This window comes from Canis aureus, chromosome 15 (assembly GCF_053574225.1).
Source record: "Canis aureus isolate CA01 chromosome 15, VMU_Caureus_v.1.0, whole genome shotgun sequence".
NCBI classification, from domain to species: Eukaryota; Metazoa; Chordata; class Mammalia; order Carnivora; family Canidae; genus Canis; species Canis aureus.
Window position 1 is genome coordinate 12,339,230 of NC_135625.1, and position 20,240 is coordinate 12,359,469.

The 20,240-nt window shown below is 43.1% G+C and overlaps 1 protein-coding gene across 1 annotated transcript; it reads left to right on the forward strand.

Annotated features, from left to right (window-relative positions):
• The first annotated feature begins 7,098 nt into the window (after nucleotides 1-7,098).
• On the forward strand, nucleotides 7,099-19,538 carry SPCS3 (signal peptidase complex subunit 3). The gene is made up of 5 exons (XM_077848606.1): nucleotides 7,099-7,322; nucleotides 9,259-9,332; nucleotides 11,433-11,509; nucleotides 14,977-15,092; nucleotides 16,007-19,538. Exons 1-5 carry the CDS (start codon nucleotides 7,180-7,182, stop codon nucleotides 16,137-16,139), a joined length of 543 nt encoding a protein of 180 aa, XP_077704732.1. The 5' UTR covers nucleotides 7,099-7,179; the 3' UTR covers nucleotides 16,140-19,538.
• Nucleotides 19,539-20,240: the final 702 nt, after the last annotated feature.

Below are 20,240 nucleotides of genomic sequence, written 5' to 3' on the forward strand. Positions count from 1 at the left end.
AACCTCTTTGCTTTCACAGCACTTACTACAATTTTGAATCATTTATTTGTTGTGTAAAGTCTATCCCCGCCTCTAGGCTATAAGCCATGAGCTTTGGGACTAGAAGTGTCTTGTGCATTATCACGTATCTAGGAAATGAAATGAAACGGCTATCACAGTGCTAGGCCCACAGCAGGCTTGTGAATAAACGGATCATTAAAGGGCCTCACTCGTTCACAGAGATCACTCCCCCTGCCCCCCCACAACGAGATCCCTTCTAAAGGTAGAGCCAGAGCCTTATGAAGAGTTGCAGAAGGACACCGTGGGAAATCAGCTTCTCCTTTATTCTTGGGTTTTTGTCACAAACTATTTAGTATTTCAGCTACATCCGACATCTGTTTTATAGCTTTGGCATGACCTCACGTTTGAATACAGCGAGCCACTTGGAGCTACAGCCTGGTCTGGAGAAGGAGGATGGCAGACCTGAGAGTGCCAGCTTCCTGGGCTGTGCGGTGGCTCTCAGGAGCCCTGAGTGCCTAAATGAGACCAGAGAGGGGGTTCTAATCATCTCTGCTGTCACATTGCAATGGAAGCAGTGCCTTCCCAGGCCCCAGAGAGCTGGGTGTCCTCTCTGCAGGTGGCAGTGCTGTTCACATTTAGCTTTTAGAAACGTGGCTTTCCTCCTAGGATTGTGAATCTGGATGAGTGTTCTATTTTCTACTCCCCCCCCCACCCCCCCCCCCCCCCGCCCTACTCTCCCCAACCATTTATCACTCTTCTACTACTTCTAATAGCCAATAAATTAAACAATCTACTTAATAGGTTTATATTTACAGGTGATCTCTGAAGCAATTTACAGTCCTCTCTGAAATGTAGGCCTAGTGTCTTCTTTCTGTCTCTGACACTCACTGTTTCTACATATCACCTCTGGCGTTAATTGCTAATCGGTGTTTAACTCAATGCTCTGTTCTATCTCAATGTGATTATTACATAAAAGCTTGGGGAAAGGGGCACCTGGGTGGTTCAGTAGTTGAGCATCTGCCTTCGGCTCAGGTTGTGAACTTCGGCTCAGGTTGTGATCCCAGGATCCTGGGATCAAGTCCCGCATCAGGCTCCCCATGGAAGTCTTCTCCCTCTGCCTACGTCTCTGCCTCTCTCTGTGTGTCTCTCATGAATAAATACATCTTAAAAAAAAAAATCTTGGGGACAAAGTATAACCATGCCACTGGAAACAAGTATTCTTTACTTTAAAATGAGTGTTTAGATAAAACTGTCTTTTAGCAGTGCCAATACGGATAGCTATCTTTTTTTGAGTACCTATGTGATTCAGGTATTACGATAGGTGGTTTATATAATGCAAGCAGCAAGATGTGTTTAATAAATGGGAAAAGATCTGTACCACAGGCTTCTCTATATTCTACAGAATGAACAGTTAGAGTAACTCAATAATAGGAAATTATTTGAATTTGAAAGTTTTCAAAAGTATCTTTTGCATTAAGACAGTACTTGCCACACGATTATAGTCACTTACATATTATATTTGCAAATACATTGAAGTTTCAAATATTTGGTAAAGTCCACAGAATAACTGAGTTAAAAACAACTCATTTTTCACTTGCATGACTTATTTTTTAGGTTTGTGATTATCCTCGGATAAAAAAGTGCTGAGATTTTATTGATTTACCTCACATAGTCATGGATATTTTGTAAAACAGAATGTCAAAATAGGCTTTTAATGTCAGTCCTCCCTCTCCCCATATCTTCTCCCTCTGGTCTCTGTTTCCAAGCTTCATATGGCAATGACACATGACCACCCACGTCCCTCCCTATAACCTACAGATTCAGTTCTGCAGCTGTTCAGTCAATCCTGACCATCGTAAGAAATATTATCAGCAGTATCAACACCCCTGTGCTCTGGAGTGCAGCATAGTTAATCATAGATCCCTAACTGGGATCCAGAACTCAGCTGCGATAGCTTTCTTAGTGACCTTCTGAGCCATGTGTATCCTCAAATCATATGATTCCCTTCCCATTCTCATCCCCATCTTAGATAGGCTTAAGAATCTACCACTACCTCTAAGTTTAGCCTGATTATCCAATTTAGTACCTGGGAGTCTTACCCTGAATACCCATGAACGTTCTACAGCCTGCGTGGACACGTCTTGTTCAATTACCACTTACCTGCCCAATGCCTGTGTGCTACCTCTATTATAAGTTCCCCAACATGGGGTTCTTCTCTTACAATCAGAAACTCCAAGCCTAATAGGTGCCTGTAATGTGTTAAGATTATGCGGCCAGAAAACCCAACTTCAGAGAAAAGATTTACCAAGAATTATCCCTGAAAGAATTAATGTAGACAGTCAAATTATGGTCCTAGATATCCGTCATCTATATATTTTATTCCAGCAAGTCTCCTCAAACTTTTAAATAACTTTTAAAAGATGTTACACACATAATAATTCTTCCTTTAAAAACATAAATTTGGGGCTTATAATTCTAGAAGAATTTTACTTTAAGCCGTTGAACTAAAGAGAAGTGCAAGCGTCATGTACGTCCTTGTCTGCATCCACATCTATATCCAAAGACTCAATGAAGACGGAAAGTCTTCAAGAAACATAGTTTGCAGATTGGCTAAAGTTTTGCTTTTTCTTTATCTTGTTTGGGAGAAGAAGGAAGACGCGACGTAGTCACTACTTTCTTCCAGGGATCTCTGTGTCAAGAATCACTCGGTGTCAGGAATCCTTTGGGATCTTTCCCAGGAAAGCTGTCAAAAACATTACCAACTGCTAACTCTGGTAACTTAGAGTGAACCATGTCTTAAGCATATGAGCAAGGCAAATGCAGAAAAGCACCCTAAGAATTCATGTGTAGCTTACATCTCATAGGCTGATTGCTGCGTGCATCACCACCATCCTGGGAACACCCTTGGGTTACCAAGGCTTGCCAGTCTATGTGATAAAATCAGGGTACATGGCAAGATTATTTTTTCAGCGTCTTTTAACAGATCATAGGCCAGGTCACAAGGCCTTTGCTTCCCCATCTGCTCCAGAATACCCTACACTTGCCACTAACTCCTGCAATATGACACACGATTAAACCACAGAAGCAGACTGTGCTTCAAGAATTTCAACTTTAGTAGTACATTCACATCATTTGAATGGCACTTCTTACTTCCTTCTAGGATAAGGATTCACAGAAATGTAATAATGCAAAAAATTTAAACATACATATTCCAGCATCCAGGAGCTAAAATCATTACGTTCCTTTGAAACATTTTCTTTTCCCTTCAGAGTAGACCTTTCAAAGTAAGGATACAAAGAATTCAGATATTTTCTTATTCCTTTCTTGTAAGTTAGCAAGATAGACTAATGGAGTTGCATATGGTGCTTAACTTTTCAGGTATTCTTAGTCAAAAAAAATTCTCAGAAAAAAATAATTTTTCATATTATTCAGAGTTTTTTAACCTTCTCTGTTATATATCGATTTTAAATTCTCCTCAGCTTACACATATAAATAAGGAGCATGAAAGTAGCAATAAATCCACACAAAGAATATACTTGACTGAGTTAATGGATTTTGCTTGATTTGTTCCCCTTATGGGGAGGCCAGAGGAGCTGATGAAGACACTGAATGGCTCAATGATTAAAACAAGTAGTGAAAACACCCTCCCATCCTGTGCTGTGGACATGTGTAAAAGCAGAAGACTGTGAAGATCAAGATTAAACAGGTAACTCAAAATCAAGAACCCAAAGAAATGCGCCTGCATGAGTTAACAGCACAAACAGGGCCTGCCTCACGCATTGGAAACAGAGAGGAGAAGGTGTCTGAAGACCAGGCCAACCAAATAAATGCAAAGTGTGGTGAGTCAAAATGCGTAAGCAGTAGAGCATCTTGAACAAGACGCTGAACACACTCATAAGACTTAGGATAAAGAAAAAATTACTACTCCTGCTCCTCCTTCCCTTACAGAATACAATGGGCTAAGTTTTCTTAGATTTTGGTAGAAATCCTTAAGGACATTTTTATATTAAGATTTATGAAGTGGGAGACAGTCCTTGTGATGTTGGAATGAATTAGGGGCAGATGGGGCTAGGCACGGAAAGATAAGGGAAAAGCCCAGAATCGGGTTCCCATAAATCTGTGGGCTTGCATAAATCCCAAGGACACCGAATGGTCCAGAATCAGGCTCCTACGCATCCCAAGGACACAGAGCTAAGACAGTAAAAACAGAAAAAAATAAATAGATCAGGCTCCCTGGCTCCAAAGTGTTAGGGAGTATCCCCCTTTGATGGCTACCAGACAATCCCAGAGATTAACCAGACCCCCACAACAGCCATATGTCAATCACTTGGGACAGCACAAAGACATCTCAGGGCCTTGGGCTCCCTGGTTAGGTTCCCAATAAAAGGCCAGCCCAAAAGCCCTCGGGGGCAACCCTGTTGGGACCCCTCTCACTTCTGAGAGTTTTCTCTGTATCTCTGCTTAATGAATTTCTATCACTTTACTCACTCTCCTGTGTCTAGGAGATTCATTCTTCGACTCCATGAGACAAGAACCAAGCTCTCCAGTATCACTTGTGTTGGGGCGTCCAAGACCCCCTCGGGTTTGGAGATTTGCTACCTGAGGACTCACGTGACCTAGGATAGAGTCATACCCACAGCCAAGGCTTATTGCAGTAAAAGGATTACAAAGTGAAATCCGTAAAGAGAAAACGCACATGGGAAGAAATCTGGATGAAACCAGGCAGAAACTTCAAAGACTCCTCTCCCAGTGGAGTCACAGAGGTTGTGCTGAATTCGACTCCGTGCCAAGGGTTTTCACTTGGGAAGGGTCATGTAGACCCCCTCTGGCATTCCAAACGTCCAGAAGGAAAGCAGGTGTTTGGCATAAGCCACATTGTTTCAACAAACAGTTTAGGTGCGGTGAGTCACTTTTGTCATTTAGGAAAAGTTTTATATCAGGACAGGGACTGTTTACCAGCCAATTTCCTCAGGGCTTGAGGAGACAGTGGCTATGAGCACGGTGCTGTGGTGTTGGCCTTGTGTGATGGTGGCGCTCACCTTGGGCTGCTTCATCACCACCACCTTCAAAGACCGGATGGCAGCCAAAGGCCAATGGTGCAAGCAGGTACTTCTAAGGATAGACGTCTCCGGCCTGTTTTATTAACCCTTCTACACAGTTCCCATAACTATGTCCCCCCCCCCTTTTATTTCCGTTCCAGATGCAGCTGGCTTTGCTTGCCTGTGGGTATTTAGAAGCTTTTCGATAATAAAGATTATTCAAATGAGTTTTAAAGAATGTAATAAACCTCACCAGGCATGGTCTGAATTTTTGGATCTTACATATTCTAGAACTTCAGTGGCCTGAATATATTGTAACAGGGTAATTCCCCAAAGCCAACCTTGAGGTTGTTTAGCTGGGACTAGCATGCCGGGGAGGTACGTGGGTTCTCCAGTGACCAGATGTTCACCAGGCTACGTGAGAGATACCGTTTCAACAGAGCATTTCTGAGTGAATCGGAGGAGGCCAGAAAGAAAATAAAGTTGATTAGGTTCTTCAACTGAGAAAATGCCGAAGGATCCGGATGCCCCGGGGGGCTCAGGGCAGGATCCTGGGGTGCAGGGATGGAGTCCCACATCCGGTTCCCTGTGTGGGGCCTGCTTCTCCCTCTGCTTATGTCTCTGCCTCTCTCTGTGTGTCTCATAAATAAATAAAATCTTTAATAAAAAAAATGCTGAAGGCTTTCTAGCAGCCTCTCACTTTCCTAAGAGCTTAGAGTCTAGGCGATGTGAGCAAGAAGTTGGGTATTAACTGCCTAAACTATTCAAAGAATCCCAGTAAATTCGGAGATCTTTGTCTAGGGAACATGGCAGGGCTTCTTCATCTTCTTTTTCCTTGGGAGGGTGAGGTATATAGATCTCAGAAACCAATGGTTTTGGTGTAATTTCTGATACCCCCTCAAGGGTGCTCAATAAACTAGTCTGGTGTGTCATGAGGGGCATGCACCAGTCACCAAGGGAGCTAACTTGTCATGCAGGCAAATAGTCAAGTGCACACAGGTGGACCAAAGACAGTGGACGGAATGGCCAGATTCAAAAAGCGGCTCTGAGACAAGAGGGCCTGGGGATGAAGAACCTGAATGCAAAGCTCAGATGCAGGGCCATTTTGTCTGGTTGGCTCACTAATTTAAAATTTTTATATAGGGACGCCTGGGTGGCTCAGTGGTTGGGCCCCTGCCTTTTCCTCAGGTTGTGATCCTGGATTCCCGGGATCGAGTCCCCTGTCAGGCTCCCTGCATGGAGCCTGCTTCTCCCTCTGCCTGTGTCTCTGCCTCTCTCTCTCTGTGTCTGTGTCTTTCATGAATAAATAAATAAATCTTTTAAAAATAAATAAATAAAATGCTTATATATTGTGCTGTACAGCAAGTCCACCAGTCGTTATCTCCTTTGATGCTAAGGACCCAGTGAAGTAAGTCCTTCTTCTAGTTATGGGAGATACCACTTTGCAGTTTAATATCGCATTTAAAATGCAAATATTTTAAACCGGGAGCATCCGTTTTAGAACAGGTTTAGCTGCAGTCGGAAGGCAAAGCATCACTAGGAACCGGACTAGGGCTGGACGCGGAGAGAGTAAAGGCAGCCTGCATTTGGTGGACCTGGGAGGCCCCTTCTCCCTGTCCCCCACCCTGCAAACAACTGTTGTAACTTTGGTCGCATTTGCCAAAGGGGGGTGGGAGGTGGGAAGAGTCTTGTGAAGTGCAGCTTCCAAACCTGCGAGGGAGCTGGCCCGGCCGCAGGCTGTCAGGGCAGATCGACGCCCCGCAGGTGAGGCGCGGCCGCCGGGGCGGGCGGCGGAGCCCGGGGCCGCGAGGCGGGAACCAGGGGAACCAGGGCAGGGGGCGGGGCTCCCAGGGGGCGTGGCCTCCGCGGAGAAGCCCCGCCCCCGCTCGCCGCTGATTGGCGGCGGCGGCCGGCCGCGAGGTGGGTGTGTCCGGGCGGCGGGTGCGCGCGCGCTCGCCCGCGTCGCCGGACCGGAAGGGGGCGGGGCCGCGGCGGCGCGCGCTCCCGGGACCGCGGGGCGCAGGCGGCAGGAGCGCGGGGAGCGCGGGGAGCGCAGGGGCGCGGGGAGCCGGGCCGCGGCCGAGCGGGGTCCCGGTGTGCGTGCGCGGCGGGCGGGCGGGCGGCGCGGGCCACGGGCGCCATGAACACGGTGCTGTCGCGGGCGAACTCGCTGTTCGCCTTCTCGCTGAGCGTGATGGCGGCGCTCACGTTCGGCTGCTTCATCACCACCGCCTTCAAGGACCGGAGCGTCCCGGTGCGGCTGCACGTCTCGCGGATCATGCTGTGAGCGCGGCGGGCCGGGGGGGCGGGGGCCGGGGAGCCGGGAGGCCGGGGAGCCGGGAGGCCGGGCCGCGGGGGAGCGGGGAGCGCGGGGGAGCGGGGCCGGGGCTGGGCGCGGGGCGCGGGGCTGGGCGCGGGGCGGTCCTCGGCGCGGCTCCCCGCCGCCCCCGCCCGCCGAGTTCCCGGGCTTGCTCTTAAATTTTAATTCTGAGTAAGTCAGGCCGGTGCCTCCGCTTCCTTCCTGTGCCTCACTTCCCCCGCCCGCGCGCGGCCAATGAGGGAGCAACACAACAGCCGAGCCGCCGCCGCCGCCGCCCTTCCTCCCCCGCCGGGCCCGGGCCGCCTCCCGCCCTCCCGCCGCCCTCCCGAGCCCGCCTCCTTCCCGCCGGGGCCGCCCTCCCTCCGTCCCTCCCTCCGTCCCTCCGTCCCTCCGTCCCTCCCTCCCTCCCTCCGTCCGTCGGTCCGTCCCGGGGCCCTGCCGCCGTCCCCCCCCCGCGGTCCCCCCGCGGTCCCGTCCTTCCCGGGGGGCGCCTGCCTTCCGCGGCTCAGGTTGGGGCCCGGGGGGAGCCGGGAGCGGGAGCCTGGGGGGCCTCGCACTGCCCCCGCCGCCGCCGCCGCGCACCTGCCGAAATGCCGGAGCCGGGACCTCAGAAGGACGCGGCCCTGCGGTGGATGCCCCGGCCTTTCGCCCCCCCCCCCCGATAGTTGCCCTCTGGCACTTTATTCTTCCATATGTGCCGCCCCCCCCCCCCCCGCCTCACATCCCCACGTCCCCACTGTCCATCCTCACGTCCCCACTGTGCATCCTCACCTCCCCACACCCTCACGTCCCCACTGTCCATCCTCATGTCCCCACTGTCCATCCTCACCTCCTCACACCCTCATGTCCCCACTGTCCATCCTCACATCCCCAGTGTCCATCCTCACGTCCCCACTGTGCACCCTCACCTCCCCACACCCTCACGTCCTCACTGTCCATCCTCACGTCCCCACTGTGCACCCTCACCTCCCCACACCCTCACGTCCTCACTGTCCATCCTCACGTCTCCACTGTCCATCCTCACGTCCCCACTGTGCATCCTCACCTCCCCACACCCTCACGTCCTCACTGTCCATCCTCACCTCCCCACTGTCCATCCTCACCTCCCTACTGTGCATCCTCACGTCTCCACTGTGCATCCTCATATCCCCACTGTCCATCCTCACATCCCCACTGTCCATCCTCACCCCCCCACACCCTCACGTCCCCACATCCTCGCTGTCCATCTTGCACCGAGTTCCCGCTCGCGCTTCCACCTTAGTTGCCTTCACTACTTTGCCCGACGGGCCGGTCCTCTGACACTGAGGTCTCCCCCCTCCCTCCCCCCTTTATTCCCTCTTGCTGCTTGTTAGGTGGTACTGTTTTCTTTCTTTTTCTTTTTCTTTTTTTTTTTTTAAGACTTAAATAGACTCAGGAACTGTTAGCTGTTGTTAATCTAGAGCAAGTTTCTTATCGCCCTGGGCCTGAATTTCCTTTTGTCTGACATACAAATAACACCCGGGGCACATAGGCTTGCGGTGGCAACTATTTGGATAATGATGAAAAATACATTGTTGGGCCTGACCCGACACCCACGGTGAGGACTCCATGAACAGCGGTGGTCATCATCCGCTCGGACCACCCTCCCCACAGCCAGTGTTCACCACCCCCCCCCCCCCCCCCCCCCGCCCCCTCACGTTCTTGCTAGGGATTCTCTTTTGAGGTAGGTGCATATAGCCAAAGGCCTAATTTTATATCGGATTACAAATTTTATCCTCAACATTTTCCGGATTTCTACTTGTTTCGTCGTGGGATTCCCGTTCCACCTGTGTATCCACCTAGATCCGGTCTTGAAGGAATCCTGTGAATTGTGTGTGCTGCTATGGTTGAGGGTCCTAAAACTTTTATCTCTGTTTTTAGAAAAAATGTAGAAGACTTCACTGGACCTAGAGAAAGAAGCGATCTGGGATTCATCACGTTTGATATAACAGCTGATATCCTTTAAGGAAATATTTTATTGCTTTCTCTGTAGTCCTATAATTATAATACACATTGTTGGGTGATTTGGGGCCAAGCCAGTGAGTCCCACTATCCCCTGAATCAGCCCAACTTTAGAAGTTTCCGTACCTGCCTTTCCATTAGTCTTAATACCTCCTCCTTCACACCTTGAGAAAATTTACCTATGGATTCTCCAGTTCTTATTTTGTAAACTGACTTTAAATTTTTCACAGAAACATTAAATAGATTGAAATCTCTGAGAGAGTTCTTTCTGAATCTATATTTCAGAAAGAAAAAATAAGATCTGGTCATTTGGATTATAGAAAGAATGTTACCGGTGCTCAGCCTACCGAGATGAAGTATTTCACATAGAGTCCCAAGAAATACATCCATATTTTATGATAGCAGAGAGAAACATGCTAAAAAAGTGAATTGGCATCTGTTAAGGTTTAGAAGGTCATTCATTATCAGAATGATTATTGTTAAACCGTATTAGCTTTTCCCCATTATGGTTTTTTAATAAGTACTTTTCATAATAAGAGAGAAATCTTACATTTGAAAGCGTTGCACTTTAAATTGGGGATGGTTTAGTATTTTAATCTCAAGTTTTCACCTTTTGATATAACTGTCCATTTGGCCAGTTTAATCTTCTTTTAGGGTCTTAGATTAAGATCTCCACGGTGTTGTTCCACTTCCAGTCTGATCACATCCACCTTTTAAAGATTAAAATTGAATTAAAATTGGCCATGAGGATTGCACTGTCTGGACTTTTGTAAACCGACTGTCAGAACAGTTGAAGCAGATAACGAACCCGGGGAATTTACCTGATAAGGCTCTTTGCTGCCATGGAATTACTTTAACTTGATTTTTTAGAAATAAGGTATTGGGTTTAGAAGTAGACTAGAAATTAATTCTCTAGGCAGTTTTTTTAGGACATAGCATATATTGCCAGAAGAGTCCTATGGGAAACTTGGTATGTCTGCTTTTAAGTCTGCATGTCGTTTTAAAACCATCTACTCCAGTAAGAGGGAGTTTGGATCTCTTACGAAGGTAGTAATTTTATCTGGTGGATTTTAGTGAAATTTCCTGACATCTCAACTACTGTGTTCATATATTCTCAATCTCATCATTCGTAGTTTAGTAGGATTTTCCTAATGCTGCTGCTGAAACTTGAAATTGTGCCTGTTTTTAGAAAGAACTATCCTAGACTTCTCAATTCTACAACAGTAATTCTTAGCAGATACACATATCTAAAAGAAAATAATGAACATGTTGCTATCAGTGCATATAAATGCATATAATAAAATGATGTAGCTATTTACGTGTAATACTTAATACACTTATGTGTAATACTTAATAAAATAAGATAAAATAAAAATACTTAATAAAATATAAATAAAATAAAAATAAAACGCTAACTCTGTTTCTCAGTGCCACTGGTCTTATAAATTAATCCTTGAGAGCTTTTTATTTTATTCCCTCTCTCGTAAGCTGATGAAGTCAAATTGACGTTCAGTGGCATATTCTTACCAAAGCACTTCGTGGACTGAGACATTTTGATTTTTACTGGCATGTGTCCAAAAGCAACCTGAACAATTTATTATACTTGGTTTAATTACGTGAGCTAGTTCATGTTTGCTTACCAGTAAATTTAAATTGTGATGATTGGTTCTATTCTAGAACTTCCATGGAATTGAATGTGTTTGAAAGATTAAATCCTTTTAGACTTAGTCGATGTTACAGAAAGCTAAATTTTGTGTTGCTCTGTTATTTTCTTATTAACCAAACTGTCTCAGCTAATAATGTTTAGAGGCACAGGGGATGATGCTCATGATCTCACTGATATATGTGCACATGTACACACACACACATATATAAACATATATAAACTTAAACATATATATGTTTTTGATTTTGAAATGAGCTGGACTTTATAGTATATCTTCTGTATATTCTTATTGATTTAGTGTTCAGACTGTTTCTGGGCCACCTCGCCTTTTTTTTTTTCTATTAGTATTGCTGTGGATAATTAAGAATAAGATTGGTTTAAAAGTTGTATGCTGCTTTATGATTTATATATTCCTTAATTTGTTTACATCTAGAGAATATATTTGATTGGAATGTTAAGCAGTTGTTTCTTTATTTATCAGCAGAATATTCAACAAAAAATAATGTAAGTATATATAGATGTATTTTAATAGATATTTAAAACCTCATTGTTTATGAAAGAATATGAATAGTATATATTTAAAATGTCTGACCTGAGTAGTTTGGTAAAAATCACAAATTTCCAGAGGGGTGACTACCAAGAAAATATCTCCTTTGGTAGTCTCTGTCTTATTTCTGTTTCTGCAGCTAGTCCTGTGGTCCCTAGAATGAGGTGCATGCAGGGCAGTCCATAAATGTATAAGGAAAACCACTCAGAGCTAGGAAGAGTTGCCACATTTTAAGTTCATTAGCTTTTTTTTCTTGATGTTAAGATGGAGCGGCAGCTTCCAAGCTCCTTACATGCTGTACTGGACACAGAGCTATGTATTTCTCCCTTTAAAATAAAAGGGAAAGAAGTTAAACCTTACTAGTAGTTGTGATAGGGACTGACATTGGCACTCACACCTGGTCCCATAGTCAGGTGGTCAGATGTCCCCTACAACATGCAGATGCTCTGGAGAAGAGGAGGAGTTCTGCAGGCCGGAAGGTTGACCGTACTACATGCACGGTTCATTCATTCACGTTCAGAATTTTGTAAAGTTGTGCAGTATAATCCAGTTAAGGGGGTTTATATTACCTGGTTTTAAATAAACTATTCCTCACAAAATGGAACAGAGGCTTATAAAGATTCCTGCCAAGAAATTACACACTGAAAATCATGCAAATGGTTCAACCACACGTGAGCAACAGGAAAGCAACAGAGCAGATGTGTTTGTTCCTCTTTGGAGCTGTGCACCGTATTAATGGATTAGAAAAAGAGAGCCTAGAAAGATCCAATCAAAGGCTGGCTGAGAAAATTCAACATTGGTCAGGGATACTATTTGAAATGCAAGGGGCACCTGGGTGGCTCAGTGGCTGAGCATCTGCCTTTGCTCAGGCCTTGATCCTGGGGGTCCCGGGATCCAGTCCTGCATCAGGCTCCCCGTAGGGAGTCTGCCTATGTCCCTGCCTCTCTCTGTATCTCGAATAAATAAAATCTTTAAAAACAGGAAAAAGAAATGCAAATTTACATTCCCTAACAGTGATATGTCATCTAATGAAAATACTAAAGTGTACTGTGCACATAATGTGTAAGTAAAATGCATATTTTGGGGGGGTTTGTGCTCAAGATTATTTGTGATTAAAAATCTTTGTGGAGACCATTTCCAATGATAAATCAGAAAGGATATTGTTGAAATATGAGTGTACTAGGAAATGGGGAGCTGGTATTGCTACACAGGTGTAGGACTCTTTAAGCTAAAGTCATCTTTCCACAGCTTTGGAGAAAAGATGACATGATATTTGAGTCAACAAAATCTGTGACCTGTGTTTACAACTCTCATTACCCATGAATATATGTAATCAAAAACTGTAAGAATAACAAATTTTTGAATGTCAATTATTTTAAAATCTGTCTAAATACTTTTATTTTTCTTTAGACGTGAGCTGTTTTGATAGTCTTGCTAAGCCACATATCTAAAATTAGCATCTCTGTCTGTTGAGAAAATATTTTGTTTTGCTTTGGTGTTGTATGGGATTCACCAATTTTGGTACTTAAAAGTAGTCTTTTTTTTTTTTTTTTTTTTTTTAAGATGTTCTTTATTTATTCATGAGAGACACACACACACACACACACAGAGGCAGAGACACAGGCAGAAGAAGAAGCAGGCTCCATGCAGGGAGCCTGATGTGGGTCTCCAGGATCATGCATTGGGCTGAAGGCAAGCGCTAAACCGCTGAGCCACCCAAGGGATCCCCAAAAAGTAGTCTTTTTTTAACCGCAAACTAGAGTTTATCAGAAGTTTTGTAATTAAAAGCTACTAAGCTATTAGATTAAAACACTAGTAAAATTATTTATTTGTGATTGAAATTTATCGGTATGGTTTGATTTAGAGCTTTTGTTGCCGATGAGAGTGAGGGTTGAGCTCTTTCTATAGAATCTTGCTAAAACAGAAATCCCCTAAAAGTGTTAACTGAATGATTGTGATAAATGAATTAAAATATGAAGGTGAAATCTATGGAATCAAAATGTGCTTCTGTGTTGTTTTTACCTAAGTCACCCTCCTGTTTGTTATTACTCTGGAGGTAATTTGTAGTTAGAGATATGTCTACTTCTGTATTTTATTTGAACTGTATTCACTTTCAAGGGATGAAAAATTAATCAACTTTATCTTTTGATTGGTTCAATTAGTTAACTGGATTTTAGTACTTCATTTTACCTTTATTTTGAGCATGCTTTTGTGCCAAATATTTGGTTAGGCATAGGATTATTGGGTTAAGTTTTGATCCCTGCCCTTGAGAATCAACAAAATGTTAAAAGGAGCAGATGGAAAAGGCTCTTTGGATGGTAAGAGTAATGACTGTATATGTACATATCATTCTACAAGTCTCAAAATATCCAGATTAATGTGTCACCTTGGCAACAGGCATACCTAAATTATATTTATAATTCTGGTTTAGCCTGGTGTGACTAGTAAGTTAATACAACTTGGAAGTTGACAGATCATTGCTTTGGTGAATGAATAAATGTACATAAAAAATCATTTCACTTTGGCATATCTTTGATTATCTATATTCTTTAGTTTTGATGTTTCTGTTTAATGTTAGAAAGAAGCTTTATGGTGAGGATTTGAACCGTCTTAGAAATAATCTAGTGAATGTAGTCACCACATGCTGAGCAGTTGGCCTCAAAGGCTAATAATCATGGGCGATAGCTTAATAAGAACAGATTTTTGGGATTAATAGTGGTCACAAATGCATTTTCCCTTCATTTTATGTCCCTAATTTTCCAAACAGAACTTGTTTTTTATATGTCAAAATAGTGGCTTAAAAGAATCGACTTCTAGAATGTTCCATAATAAAACAATGATGTACCTATGATTAACGTAAAGGAAAAAGGTTTAGAAGGTTTCATTTCTGTAGTGAGTCCTTGATAATTTAAAGACCTTGGAACTACGTAAGTATTCTGACCTAATCTGGCGGCAGAGACCTGTATTAACAGTGAGATGGGACAGGAATAGTTGAATAGTTGTCTCAGTTTCCCTGACTCTGTGCAGAGCCCACAGTGAGTTGGAGTGTCAGAAATTTTGTAGGGAAAAGTGATTTAGGAGAATGCTCTCTTCCAGGAATTCTTATCCCTTCTGTTTGTCCCAGGGCCTCAGTCTGGAGCACACAGGGGTCTAAGACCTTATAGTAAGCATGGAGGGCCCTAAGTAGTGCAGTTGCTTTAACAAAAGCAAGGATTTCCTTTAGGGAAATAATCTTTTGTCCTAGAAAAGTTCAACTTCTTGTATCTATCCGCTTTGTTGTTGTATACGTTAGGATTTTAGCAATTCCCTCAAAAGTTGTATTCATTAGTGTAAGTTAAACTATTTGCCTAGCACTGCTTTTAATTTGAAGTGACAAAGATGCAATTCCTGATGAGTTATCTAATTAATTTTCATTTTAATGTAGGCCCTGAACCAAGTTGTCCTTTGGGACAAGATTGTTCTGCGAGGTGATAATCCAAAGCTGCTGTTGAAAGACATGAAAACAAAATATTTTTTCTTTGACGATGGAAATGGCCTCAAGTGAGCAATTCTTTGTCATCCTTTACATGTAATTAAATGTGCAGGGGAGAGAATGATGTAATGTATTTTTTGTTTTAAAGAAAATGATCAGAGGGTAAAAAGGATATTGAGAGAGAAGATGTACAGATCTGAACTGGAAGATTGGGTAGAAATACACTTTTATAGAAACAGGTCTAAGATGAGCACTCATTTCTCTTGCAGTAAGTGAAATGGCCCAGTCACACTAAGAAGGGCCCACGGCTGCTTCCACTCTGCCGTACGCAGGGGACATGGGCCTGCCCACCTGGAGTAGGACTGCAGTTGGCAAAGGGGCTCTTCTGGAATGTGAGGCGAAGTTGTCATGGAGCCATTTAGGAAATAGCGTGTCCGTCTAAGGAGTTGACACCGAGGGTTCCAGCTGTGCTTAACTTCTCTGAACCCCCGTTTCCCTTCATGCCCAGCAAAGGAATTAGAATGAGATTTTAGGTCATTTTGTAGTTCTTAAGCTTTGTGAGTAAACATTGGAAAGGAATTGAGGGGAGAGCCGTTGGAACCAAACTTGTGGTTTCGCAGATGAAAAATGGTGGCCATGAGAGATAGTGATTTGTTCACAGTCTAGGTAATGATAGAATTAGATTTCAAATCATCGCCTTCTGATGAGTAGGTCAGATCTCTTCATATATTCTCTGTGTTTTACTCATTTAAGCTTTTTGGCCGATAACTCTAAGCACTGTAACTCAGTGAGTTTAGATAGGTCATCATGGGGTGCCTGCAGAGATCATGCTGGTTTTCCAGCGTTGTTCCTGGGTTTTAGAAGGTTTGGGAGGACTGGTTTTAGAGTATTTGAACCCCAGTGCTTGAGTTAAAATGTTTTTAAGCAATTAAAAATGTTTCCGCCGAAATCTAATAAAAATGTTTATTATATCTTTTTATAGGGGAAACAGGAACGTCACTTTAACTCTATCTTGGAACGTTGTACCAAATGCTGGAATTCTACCTCTTGTGACAGGATCAGGTCACGTATCTGTCCCATTTCCAGATACATATGAAATAACGAAGAGTTATTAAATTATTCTGAATTTGAAACAACATATTTTTATACTTAATGAATCATATCTTGTTTTTCTCTTTCCTTGCATCTTCATTTGTTTTGTTTTGTTTTGTTTGGTATAAGAACTAATTATCAAAAGGCATATTTGAAGGGAAAGGCTAATGTGCTACGTAAACCTGATTTTACAAACAGAACACACACAGAAGGGTCACCAGAGGGGAGTATTATAAAAATAAGACAACTACATAATAAAGCTTTGTAAAAAAAAAATATATGAGGTATTCCCTGTATGTCCATGATTCTTTATGGAATATAAAGTGAGCATGAAGAGTAGTTAGAACTTTTAGGTGCCTGTGGAGTTCTAAGAGCCGTATTTTATGCCTTGCATTCATCAGATGTGATTCAGAAGTGGACATTCTCTTTTAGGGTTTGTCTCATTACTGGAAAAATTTAAATGACACCTGGTTTATAAAATAGCCAAAAGTGATGGAATTTTATTCCATTTGTCTTAGGAATGCCCCATAATGCTTGTTTTTCTTACAGGGGACTAGCAACTTTCTCCACTTAAAGACTAAATACCTCTTTATATGCTGTAAATCATTCTAACTCATTTTAAAGTCTCGTAAGTCAACCAAATATGTGTGTCTCAGTGCTTTCTCTAAAAATGCTCCTTTGTATTATATCTTTGTGTGAATTTTTAGCATTGCCATTGAAAGTTGAAAATGTTTGCATGGTTTACCTTCTGAGTTATATTTGTTCTCGTGAGCATGCCTAGTGCCACTGAGTGGTAATTATTTAAAATTTTCTGTAGGTCCACATTTTAATAATTACTGGGGTAATAATAGTATTTGTCGGTGCGCTTTTCCACCTACAAGCACTCTCCTATATTTTACTGTGTGTTATCCTCGATAATATAATGAGGTAAGTAGCACAAATGTTAGCTCTTGGCAGATGAAGAAACTGAAACCCGGAAGTTTATTGAATTGCTTTGAGATTGCATAGCTACCAAGAAAGGGAGTTAAAACTTGACTCAGATTAATTCTCTTAAGCCTGTCCTTTCTCCTGTAGCTCAGATTACAGACTAATCAAAATTCACTTAGAGTTTTCATAATTTTTTTTTTATGTTACCCTGGACACCCTCAAGCTGCCAAAAACTTTTGTAGAGATAATATCTCATTTCATTCGCTGCATAAATTTTACATATGTTAAAAGTAGAAGAACCCAAATATATACAGAAATGACTTAGAGATTAAATGCAGAATAATACACGGTTGAATATATGCTCATATTTAAAATGATTTTTTTCTGCAGTAAGCAAATAACCCTCAAGGAAGCAACTACAGATCAATTACCCTTAAAAGCAAGACCAAACACTGTAGTTACACTATCAGCAGTAACCAAAAAGGGCTAATGTTTTCTAAGAGTAGGTTTAAGCTAACAGTTGTTGTATTTACCTCATAGGAAATGCATCACCATTTTATTACGTTGGTTTTAACGGCTTTTGTGTGTGAGAGCATGTGTTCCTGTCAAAGGTCAGAGCTGTCCTATCATGAATACTGGACTGGGTGTGGCTCCCAGCACTTTCATTAAACTGTTCAGGGTCTCAGTTTCTTTATCTGTAAAATGCCAGAGTTGGACTCATTGACTTAAACCACACAAGTCTATAAGTGGTGTCTGTTTGCGAGAGAGATTGAACAGATGAGCCCCTTAGTGGCCTGAAGACAAGAAGATGACCGAAAGACCAACATAACTGTTCGTGCCGACTTGACTTAGTTCCTGTTAGATTTTATACCCAGAAAACTTAACCTTGTACAGTTTGTACAAATATTCCACATGGAAACTTAGTCTCTGTAGATGTCAAAGCTGCAAAATGGGGTATGTTCACTCAGGAGGGCGAGCCCAGTAGACCTGCAGGCCTTGTCAGGTGCAGGTGCTGGCGTAGGAGCGCCTTATACCTCTGTGTGGTGAGTGGGTCTCTCAGTTTGCGAGTGGTGAGTGTTGAAATTTACTTGAGTTATAGTTTATTTGACCAGCCCACCTGCTCTTTTTTTGGAGTTTGGTGAGGAAGAGGAGCAGAAAGGCCCAACCAGCACAATGGTTAAATAATTTTTTGTTTTTACTCAACTATGGGAAACCGCTCAGGACATGAATGCTCCAACAGAGGAAGAAGAAACCTCTGTCTCAGGAACTCCTCTGTGGGTGCGCGCAGCTTTGTTGGTTGACCATGATTCCACCATCTGTGAAAACAGATGACCTTGTGTCCAGTTTGATGAGCGTAGCATCTACCTTAGTGTCAGTGTTTTCAAGAAGTCTCACAAAGTCTCCATATAGACCCCAGGCTTGAGACTTAAACTTAAGTATTACTAGAAATGCCTGAGCCAGAGGATACCGGGGAGGGGGGAACAATTGCAGAATGCTTATCTAAAATACTTAGGGTGAGAAGTGAACTAATTGTAAATGTGCTCACATACTCCTTTTCTGTAGCAGGTTAACCTTAGTGGACAAGCAGCTCTGTTCTGTTTATTTTCCCCCGATTGATGAGATTCGGTTTCTTTGTGCTTAAAGGAAAATAATAGAAAACTTGAGAAAGTTCTTAAGGGTGTAAAGGAAGGTGGGTTATTTCAAATTTCCTTTTTTGGAGTTTTACCGTCCTTGGGTGGGTCTGGCCAGCTTGGTAATAGCGCTGAGGTGGGCTGTATGGTTACAATGGACATTTTTTTTCACTATTCTACGTAAAGCTTAGTGTGACCTAAAGCTTTGGATCTCTGAGGTGTTGGTTATTGGAGGTGCTATTTTATAATACTTTGAATCTGACATGAAATGAGTGTAGAGAGAAAAACCATAAGCTGTGAACTTTGACCGTACACAACACCTGCTCCTTTCAGAAGCTTTTCCTCTTAGAGAGCCTGTGTACATCATGTGTGACTGCCAGCAGTTTAAAGAGATGTTTCAAAAAGTTGTTGCACCTTTTGATGCAACTTGGGAAATTGTTTACTTCACAAATAACAGATTGATTAAAAAAAATTCATGAAAATACTGAAGACATGTTTGAGGATTTTCTTAATTGCAATAAACAGCATTTTTTCTAAAGAAAATGAATTTTGTTTACGAGTAAAAGGATGCATTTTAAAAGACTTTTGGATTTACGCTTTTTATGTGAAGCTGCTGAACTAAAAGAAAATGGATGAAACTAAGTCTAGTAAACTTTTTTCTTTCCTTTTTTTTTTTTTTTTTTCCTTTCTGTGGGTGGGGTGGGGGAAGGTTATTTACACCTAAACTATCTCCTCTGGTGTATGCTCCTATACTAGACTGTAAGCTCTTTGAGGGCAGTCTTGTCAGATCTTTGTATCTTCCCCAGCGCCTAGCATAGTGCCTTGCACGCAATAGGCGCCTAATAAATACTGATGACGAATGAAGTCCTTGTCTGTATAATGCGGCCTGACCACAGGGGTTGCTCTGCAGTTTTAACACTCCTCTTCCTTTGTGAGCACTGCCCTTTTTGCTGTTGAGCTCCTGGTGACGGTCTATCCGACTTCTCTCCCCCATAGCCCACTGGGGTTGCTCCATCCTGTCAGGTGCTGCCTCTCTCCCATTCCTGGGAAAACAGTCCCAGCTTTTGGTCATGAGTAGAGCCACGGGATCGTGCCTGGAGGAGAAGATGGATATCTCAAGTGTTCACCTTAACACAAGAACTCCACAATGTAGACTTGACTTAAAAACCTCAAGGAGCATGGTTCGCTCATGAAGAAACGGGTGAGGACACAGCCACGTCCACCTAAGAGTCCCGGGTGCCCAGCCTCTGCAGGTGTGGGCCCCGGCCGGCTGCACTACATCCACAGACTCCTGGGAGTTCCACTTTTCAGCCCAACTCAAGACAACCAAGACAGTAGAAATGTTCCCTCAAGGGTAGAAAATCAGCTGAGTTTAGAGGGTACAGTTTTTTTATTTGACCTGAGTATGTTATCTGGGATGACATAAGAGGTCAGCTGGATTTTGTCTGTTTCCTCCAACTCTGTCTGAACTTTAATCTTTAGACATTTGCCCCTGTGCTCTTTTATCTTCCTATTCCCCAGATGATAGGTTAAAGCAGGAATTAGGGGCTCAGCAAACTTGCCTGG

What these genes read in the sequence shown, in the direction of transcription:
- SPCS3 (XM_077848606.1), top strand. Translation starts at nt 7,180, where the DNA reads ATGAACACGGTGCTGTCGCGGGCGAACTCGCTGTTCGCCTTCTCGCTG. An exon ending in CACGTCTCGCGGATCATGCT is followed by an intron (nt 7,323 to 9,258) that starts GTGAGCGCGGCG and finishes CTCTGTTTTTAG; the next exon opens with AAAAAATGTAGAAGACTTCA. An exon ending in AATATTCAACAAAAAATAAT is followed by an intron (nt 11,510 to 14,976) that starts GTAAGTATATAT and finishes ATTTTAATGTAG; the next exon opens with GCCCTGAACCAAGTTGTCCT.